This window comes from Pistacia vera, unplaced genomic scaffold (assembly GCF_008641045.1).
Source record: "Pistacia vera cultivar Batoury unplaced genomic scaffold, PisVer_v2 Contig583, whole genome shotgun sequence".
In the NCBI taxonomy this organism is placed as follows: Eukaryota; Viridiplantae; Streptophyta; class Magnoliopsida; order Sapindales; family Anacardiaceae; genus Pistacia; species Pistacia vera.
The window spans coordinates 496,749-506,708 of record NW_022196427.1 but is presented as its reverse complement, the minus strand read 5'-3'; the positions used below and the strand labels follow the sequence as shown (position 1 = coordinate 506,708).

The following is a 9,960-nucleotide window of genomic DNA, read 5'->3' as shown; positions in this document are numbered from 1 at the left end:
GAAATTGTATATCCTTAAAAGCTATACTTAGCTAGAGCCTGATCCTGATGCCACTCAGGAAGTAAAGGATACTTGTCAAAATTTTGATGATGCTGATAGCATTCAATGCTTGATCTTAGCATCGATACACCTATGCTGCAAAAGCAGCATGAGAATATGGATGCTTCTTCTCCATTATTTTACACCTCAAGGAGCTTTTCGAAACAATGCTCGACATGAGAGGTACAAGGTGTCGAAAGCACTGTTTGGGAGTCTTCTGATGAGGGATCCCAAGTTGGTTCTCATGTGCTCAAGATGATCGAGCATATAGAGAGGCTTGAGACTTTGGGATGTGGCTTGGATGCAGAATTACAAATGGATTTAATTCTGCAATCCTTGCCTGACTCTTATGCCCATTCATAATGAATTTCAATATAACATGATGGAGAAAACCTTGTCAGAACTTTTGAACATGCTGAGGACTGAGCAGACTTAAAAAAGTCCAAGCCTGTTTACTTTAACTGCCAGTAAAGCAAAGGGTAATGCAGGGTAAGGCCAAGGCCAAACCCAAGCCAAGCCAAGGACAAGTTGCTCTTGGTCCTGAGAGTGGTATAGGGAAGGGCAAGGTAGTCTGTCTTCTTTTGTGGTAAGCTTGGCCATTTGAGGAAACCCTGCAAGGCTTTCCTCATAAGCAAGAAGTAGTCAGATGCTACAACTTCATGTATTTTTATGATTGAGATTAATTTCTCTCCCTCAACATCTTAGGTCATTGGCACAGGATGTGGTACTCCCATTTGTATTGATGTGCAGGGACTAAGGCAAGTAGAGTGCTCGCAGGGAGGGTAGACCTACGAGTTGAAATGGAGCACATGTGGCACATTGGTTGTAGGGACTTACTGTTTTATCTTTGCCTATAGCTTGTTATGTAACTACATAATTGTTCATGCCCTCTATTTCTAGAAATATTATTTCAGTATCTGCTTTGGATAATATGGTATCATTGTGAGATATCTAATGGATTGTTGTCCTTTAGTTTGAATGGTATTCTGTTTGGATTGCAAGGTTATATAATGGATTATATGTTCTTGATTTAACAATAAGGACATTCTCAATATTGAACCAAGAAAGCTAAACATAGCGATCAAAACCAGACATATCTCTGGCATTGTAAATTGTGTCATGCTAATAAACTCGCTTTGCAAAACTTCAAGGGATGGAGTTTTGGACCCTTTTGACTTTCATCATTTAAGGTGGCAAGTCATGCCTGTTAGGCAAGATGACAAGTCTCCTTTCACAGGACAAGGTGAAAGGGCTACTGAGTTTGTAGGCATCATCCATAGTGATGTATGTGTCCACTAACAGTTGAGGCCAGAGGTGGATATCATACTTCATCACATTTACTAATGATTTCAGTAGATATGGTTATGTCTACCTTATGAGACATAAATCTATAGCCTTTATAAATTCAAGGAATTTAGGAGAAGTACAAATATGTTGGGACAAAATTGGTAAAGCTCTTCGGTCGATGGATGAGTGAATATTAAGCTCAGGTTTTTCAAAGTACCTGAAGGAATGTGGATGATATCACAACTGACCTCCTTATACACCCCACACAATGGTGTCAGAAATGAGGATAAGACCTTACTTGACATGGTTAGGTCCATGATGAGTTTTAGTGATTTACTTGCATCATTCTAGAGTTATGCCCTAGAGACTGGACTCACGTTTTGAACCGTGTGCCGTCAAAGTCTGTAGATAAGACTCCATATGAGCTATGGAATGGGCAAAGCCCAACTTGTCTTATCTAAGATTGGGGTTGCGAACTTATGTTAAAATTAACTTCAAACAAGCTGAGCCAAATCCTTAAATGTATATTTGTGGGGTATCCAAGGAGACCAAAGGATACTACTTCTACCACCCAAAGAGCGCAAAATTTTTGTTCGCAATCTGTGTCTTCCTAGAAAAGGAATTTTCTAAGAGTACTAGTGGGAGAAAAGTGAACTCGATGAAGTTCTAGAACACAAGATATATTAACGAAGGACGGGATGATGTGCCACAAGAAGTGGTTGAGCATCATGAGGAGGTTATCCCACACTTGTGGATCAAATGTAACCACCTAGATCTAGGAGAGTAACCATAAGCCTGAGAGATACAGTTACTCGTGACTCAACATGGTGACATACTAGTCTACCAAGACGATGAACCCAGAACCTACAAGACGCTATATCGATCCAGATTTCGTTAAATGCTTAAGCCATAAATCTGATATGGACTCATGTACCCAAACCAGTGTGGTCTCTGTGGAACCACCTAAGGGGTAAAACTCATAGGGTGTAAATGGGTCTTCAAGAAGAAGACTGACATGGATGGCAACGTGCATACTTATAAAGCACGATTGTTGCCAAGGTTTCAAACAAATTCATGGCATTGACTATGAAGAAACCTTTTCGCCAGTTGTCATGATTAAATCCATCCGATTATGCTTGCGATTGCTGCATATCATGACTATGAGATTTGGAAATGGATGTCAAAACAGCTTTCCTAAATGAAACCTTGTGGAGATGTGTATATGACACAACCTAATGGTTTCTTCTTGATGGACAAGCAATAGGGTATGCAGTTGCAGAGATCCATTTATGGACTCAAGCAAGCTTCATGAGTTGAACATTCGTTTTGATGAAGCCGTAAAAGAATTCGGTTTTATCAAGAACGAAGATGAGCCTTGTGTTTACAAGAAAGTGATGTGAACGCAGTAGTACTCCTAGTGTTGATATTCGATGACATACTTCTGATCGGGAATGATATACCGAACTTGCAGTCGGTAAAGACTTGGTTATCCAGTGCTTCTCCATGAAGGACTTAGGGGAAGCAGCCTACATCCTTGGGATAAAGATCTATCGTGATAATCGCGTAGTTGTTTGGCCTAATCAAGTGCATTATTGACAAGGTACTGAAAAGATTCAGTATGGAAATCAAAAATGATTTCTTCCAATGTCCATGGTGTTTTCTTCTAAGGAATTGTGTCCTAGAACACAAGATGAGAGAGATAGGATAAAATGATCCCATATGCATCAGCAATTGATCCATCATGTATGTCATGTTATGTACTCGGATTGATGTCTCGTGTGCTTTGGGCACTTGTAGTAATATCAATCGGATGAGGTGAGCGTCACTGGATGGCTGTCAAGATATTCTTAAGTACCTGAAGAGGACTAAGGATATGTTTTTGGTTTATGGAGGGGAAGATGAGCTCACTGAAGAGCATACAGTGATGCTTTTCCAAATGGACAAATGATTATCATCGCAATCAGGGTTTGTATTTTGTCTAATGCGGTGCGTGAGTTGGAAGAGCTCCAAGCAAAGCACTGTAGCGGACTCTACAATGAGGCTTAGTATATTGCTTGTCAATGCAACCAAGAGGCAGTCTGGATTAAGAAGTTCATTACTGAACTTGGTGTGGTTCCCACGATTGTTGATCCTATAGACATCTATTGTGACAATAATGGAGCAATTGCTCAAGCCAGGAACCATGGTCTCATTAGAAGTCCAGACACATACTCAGACGATTCCATCTCATCAAGAGATAGTTGAGAGAAAGACATGTAGATTAGTAAAGTGCATACTGAACAATCTCGCAGATCCACTGACAAAGCCTCTGTCGCAACAGAAGCATGAAAGGCACTTGAGATCATTTGGTATTAAATACATGAATGATTGGCTATAGTGCAAGTGGAGATTGTTAGAGTAGATGCCCTAGAGCCAATCAATTTTGTGAATTGACTCTTTGTAATAATTTCATTAATCAATATAAAAGGCATTTTATTCTATATCGCGTAAATCATTATTATGGCAATATGTATTGATATAGTCCTTAGAAGGTAGAACCGTGACGAGGGCATCAAGTGTTTCAAATCTTGATAGTAAGAACCCTATGAGCACATATGGTGGCCATTCTAGAAACGTCCTAGCCCCAATATTATTCTAAGTAAGGGCACAGATAATACGTAAAGCTATCATAGTGTTGAACAACCCTTCGAAAGACAGTGACTGATCTCACTTGTCAAGGTTGTTTGTGACAGCCTGGTGCAACACATGGGTGCTTGCTGTAGGCGAATACACCGCAGCAAGTTCACTGGACTGCCCCACCAAAGATTCTATGGATGATACCCTAGTGTTTATGGAACATCCTCTAACGACTGGTGGTGCATGTGATCTTAGACTTGAGATCATCGGGCCCCTTGTGCACCGATTGTGCAGTTTGACACTAGCCTACAGTTCTATTCAAAGTTTCAATACGATGGTGATTGGTTGCATCAAGGATGTGTATCAAGACTATGGTGGATAGATCAGAGGATTCATCACTCCTGGGTAAGGAGAAGTTATCTCACGGCGCATTCAGTATATGGCAATGACACTAAACTGGGCCACAGTGGGTTAGTTGTTGCTCATCCAGTTTATAATACTGTCATTGTCCAGAAACTGAATACATAATAGTCGAGATAACCGAAGGTTACAATATTTTATGCCTTCGTCTCGTCGAGATAACTTAGTAAAATGATCAATGTACTAACCATATCATTGACAGGTAGCTAATTTGTTGAATCCATCTATCGGTGGCCATAATGCCTTGCTAGGGGCCAATCTTGGTCTGTGTATTAGTGAGACGATTAATTGGTGTTAATCCCGATACTATACACTACGTATGATGATAGGCCTATGGGTCACACACATAGAAGATAATTTAAGACTCAGGAAGTAAGAAGGCGTTTTCGTCTTTTTAGGTGAAAGGGTATTTTGGTAATTTCACAGTAAAATTAATTTTCTGAGGTGTAGCCTTTTGTTTAATTTTTAGAAAAATTAAATAGTAAAATTACATTTAAATATTGTTAGCATATATCTAACTAATTATCATTTTATTAATGTTAATATTATTATATATATATATATATATATATATATAATATATATATATATATATATATATTATATATATTGATTTTAATTGAGATAGGATGAATTAAATAATATCTAATTGAGAGTGTTTGGAAATATAGGTGATTGGGTTAAGCCCAAGCCTATTCTATATGGGAATAGGGCAATTAAAATATTACTATAAAAGAAAATTTTTAGTTGTAAAACATAGAGATTCATTCATTTGATTTTCATTAAAAGAGAAAACACACACCCCAATACTCTCCCACGCCACTTTTAGTTTTGATTGAAAAATCAAATACTCCTCATTTCTTCTTTTTTTAAGGCTAAATAGGATCTAGCAAATCTCTCTTTATTCATTGGATTATTTTCGTGTGAACTATATCTGTTCGATCTACACTGGGTCGGTAGCAAATACATTAGAGACAAAGTTGGAAGAGCCTCCAAATGTGCTTAGATTCCTTAAACCTTGAAAAGATTTCTCTCAGATTTAATTTATTTATATTGTATAAACTGTGTTTTTATATTCAATCTTGGTTCAAGAACGATCTGTTTTTTGTATTTTTATTTTCTCTACGTAAATGAGTTGTTTACTAACAAACCTCCGACAAGACACAAATTCGAACAATTCTTAAGAACATCAATGCTGTTACTATTCATAAAAATTTCGTTCTTTCCCAACTCTCTCACTTTGTCGTTTCTTATACCTGCTCATCTTTGTCCCAGATTTATTTGGAGAACTTCAATTTGCTTTTTAGTTTCTTTCAAAACCCCATCTTAATAAAGTGAATCACTATGTATCTATGAATTATTGTCAAGAGTAAAACTATAGATATCGTCGTGAAGTGTATATAGTGATGCTGAGAAATGAATTATTAGTTTAATCAATTTAATAAGAAATAACAATAATAAATATACGCATACAGGTTTATTTATGAGTGATGTTATTTGTCCCCCATATTTTATCGCTTCGAAGTTCAAACCCCAATTGTTATTAAATTCTTAATTATAATTTTAACCCTTATTAAAATTATTAACAAGATATCAAAGAGTTATAAAGTATTTAAGAATTTTATTTCCTCTTTCAATTATAAACCCTAAACTATTTTCAAATAATAAAGTGGGATTTATGCAATTGAAAGAGTTTGGTTAAGCTCATGTACGTACAATGGATATGGAATTTATGTTTGGCATTTACGTGTTGTTTTGTTAAATTTTCTTTTCTTTTTCTTCTTCTACGCTTCTCTAAAATTTATACATTATTTTGATGCATTTAAATTTTTTAATTATTATTTTTACAATTATGGAAGTATAAACACATATGAATGAATTTCATCTTTAAACATTACATTCAAAATAAGAAGGATAAAATATATGAAAAATATAAATAAAAAGGTACTTTTAGAAATAGGTGAGGTTTATGAAGGCATTTGCATATATTAAAACATTTTAATGGAGTAAACTTAGAAGCAGGGTTTTGAAAGATAAAATATGGGGTGTCGATAGCTTTACTCTTCTTTATTTACATATTTTTTCTGCATTAGATTGTGAGCTTCTCTTTTATATCTTATATTTTGATGTGTGGTGAACGTGGTTGCAAAATTTCTTAGTTCTTTTGTTAATGAATTCGAAAATCATTTTTCCAAAGAAAAAGACTAGGTATCTAGGACAGCAAAGTGGAAAGTAGAGTACTATTGAAATAGAACCAAATTAACTAATTTCAATTTCAAGCTCATTTCGGATTGAAATCAGTCCAAACCAAATGTCCAAATCGATAGACATTGAAATTGTACCAAATCGGTCATTTATATATTGTATTACGAATCGGTTGATTTAATCACGCACCTACCACTCTCTAAAAGCTTATGGGTGCCATGTTGAGAGTATCCAAAGTTATTATAATAGTATATTTATTTTTTATAAAATAAAATAGTAATTTACACAAGATAGAAAGTTGATGAGTTGTCAACATTATTAAATGTGATTTTTTTAACTTTTAATCATAACCACTGAAATTGAAATGGATGAATGGATAAAAAAATTTACTTAAAAAATATACCAGACCCACCCCTACCACTATCAACTTTAAAATCTCACATATTAGAGAAAAAAAATCTTGAATAAAATGCCACAAACCAATATATTCATTATACTTCTAAATTCGTTAGATTTTATTTATTATATTTACATTATATAATCGATAAATATTAAATATAACAACTACATCATATCAATATACTGATTTGTGATGCTAAATCAGCAATACCGTCATAAATATCAAATGTAATTGTTATATAATTTTGATTATTATGAATTAGAGAATTAACTAATACATTAATAAATGTTATCCTTTGGATAAGGTTGACCTAATATAGAGTGACCTGTAAAAATGTGAAAAACTTCATATTTTTCCCAATTTGTTACAAGAATCAAGAATCCGACTCAAACCCACGTCAGTCACTGTCCCTATTGAAACTGGCAATGCAAAGGTAGTGTGCTTAATAAAGCAAAATAGACATGCAAAATTGCCATGTTTTGCCCCTTTCAAGCATGTGCTAAACGTGCAATATGGGACAACTTTTCCTTCTGTAAAACAACTAATCCCATGATGGAAACAATCAAAATCCAACTCTATATAAATGGGTTCTTTTCTCCTAAATTTGCATGCCAATTCATCTCATTTTCTCCTCTTTATAACCAAAAGAAACACATTCACAATGCCAAGCTCAACAGTCACTACCACTTCAATGGCTGTGACTCATGGCCATTACACAAAAACCCAATTTGTAGCGGCAAAAATTGAAGATGATGAAGAAGAGAAATTCTTAACACAAGAGTGTAAGGAATTGCTTCTTTGTCTTCCAAGACAGAAGGGTTGGAGAACTCCATATCTTTATGAATTCCAGGGCTTTTGGTGCCAGCCGAAGGAGATTCAAGCCATTCTTTCTTTCCAAAACCACTTCATATCTCAAGAATCCGATGTCATTTTAGCCACAATACCAAAATCAGGTACCACTTGGTTGAAAGGTTTGGTTTTTAGCATCATGAATCGTAAACGTTTCGATGTTATCGATTCAAAAGCTCACCCTTTACTCCACTCAAATCCTCATGATCTCGTGCCTTTCTTCGAGTACAAGCTCTACTCAAACAACCAAATCCCCGACCTCTCAAAGTTCCCCGACCCTCGACTTTTCGCCACCCATATCCCATTCAATTCGTTAATGCTGCAAGAATCGATCAAAAACGCCAGCCCGAAGATCGTTTATTTGTGCCGAAACCCTCTTGATACTTTCATCTCTTCATGGCATTTTGTGAACAACTTGAGACCAAAATCTCTGCCCCCATTTCAAATGGAGGAAGCTTTCAAAATGTATTGCGATGGAATTATTGGGTTTGGTCCATTTTGGAAGCATATGTTAGGGTATTGGAATGAGAGCTTGAAGCATCCCAACGGGGTTTTGCTCTTGAGGTATGAGGAAATGAGAGAAGACACTGTTTCGAACTTGAAGGAATTGGCAAAATTTTTGGGGTGTCCTTTTTCGGTGGAGGAGGAAAAGGAGGGAGTGATCAAAGAGATAGCGAAGTTGTGTAGCTTTGATAAAATGAAGAATCTGGAGGTGAACAAATCGGGGAAATCGATCAAGAACTTTGAGAATAAGCACTTGTTTAGAAAGGGTGAAGTTGGAGATTGGGTGAATTATTTGTCTCCTTCGATGGTGGAGCAACTTTCTCAAATCATGGAGGAGAAGTTGGATGGCTCTGGTCTCACATTCAAGCTCTTTTCTTAGGAAGTTTAAGGCTAAAATTTATCGTTCTCGGAGGGAAGAATGGACAAGTAAAACATCATCGATATTATCCATAAATAAAATCGACCTATTATATATATGAATTTAATTATGATTGATTAGGTTGTTCTAAAAAATACATATGTAACAAGATTTTATCATTTAAAAGTGTGATATTTCTATTATATATATATAATTCGATCCAGCTCATACGTAACTTAATTAATCTTTGACAACCTTAAAATTATTGGCCGAATAAGAGGTCTAATAACTATCGCTTATTAGTAATCGATAAGGAGCTTAAACTTAGAATATTTTAAGTAATATATCCGAGAGTCCTTATCGAATTACTAAACCACCCAGATGTTGTAATTAAAGTATAATATGTTTGCTCCACGTGTAGGTTTCACGTAAAAGATTTTTCTTTTTTCTTATATATTTGTATGTTTATGAAAATTTTCTTTTATGGGAAAAATGAAGGAATTGATGTGTCATTTTATCCACACCACCAAATCCAACTACTGTTGATAAGGTGGGGCCTTCTCGTTTTGAATGGATGAAACGAATCAAAACCTTTTCTACTGTAATTATAAGTTTAAAAGTGGCAATTTGCACATGTATTTTATATTTTTATTGGTGATAATAAGCCACTATTTCCTTCACTGAATCTCTAGCAATTTAATATGTTTGTTGATGTTGGTACCTGTCAATATTCTTAAATTAATTATCGATGTCTTCAATTAGCTAAGACTCAAGTAGTTCAGAAATAAACAGAGACTTCTCTGAATCTTCCATCACTAAGTAATTTTATGAGTTTAAAAAATAGTCTATTTGTAAAGTCTCTAAGAAACAAAAAAAACAAAAAAACTTATTACAAATTTCTAATAACTATTAAGTTAAATTACTTTTTTTACTAATAGACACCTCTATGTAACAGATAATCATCAATAGATGATTATTGATCACTTAATCGAGGTTTTTATCGGATAGAGTTTGTTTTGTATCAAGACTCTATCCTATGAAAACCTTATTAGTTTCTATTGGTTAAGTAATTAGTAGTCATCTATCTATTATTATTTATCATGGATAATTCTTTATTAATTAGTATATGTGATATTGAGTTTTTAGTTAAAGAGTAATTTGGTCCAGTATTGAAATTTTGAAATATGGATTATTTTTTTAGTAATATTGTACTTACAAAGATCTCTATACAAAGTGATGCAGTAAAAAATAAATGAAAGAGTAAATTTAATGAATTTGATTT

General features: G+C 34.9%; 1 protein-coding gene across 1 annotated transcript; it reads left to right on the top strand.

The window, feature by feature from the left end:
- Positions 1 to 7,561: 7,561 nt before the first annotated feature.
- Positions 7,562 to 8,865, top strand: LOC116109596 (cytosolic sulfotransferase 15-like). Its single transcript, XM_031395828.1, has one exon. It carries the CDS (start codon positions 7,629 to 7,631, stop codon positions 8,697 to 8,699), a length of 1,071 nt encoding a protein of 356 aa, XP_031251688.1. The 5' UTR covers positions 7,562 to 7,628; the 3' UTR covers positions 8,700 to 8,865.
- Positions 8,866 to 9,960: the final 1,095 nt, after the last annotated feature.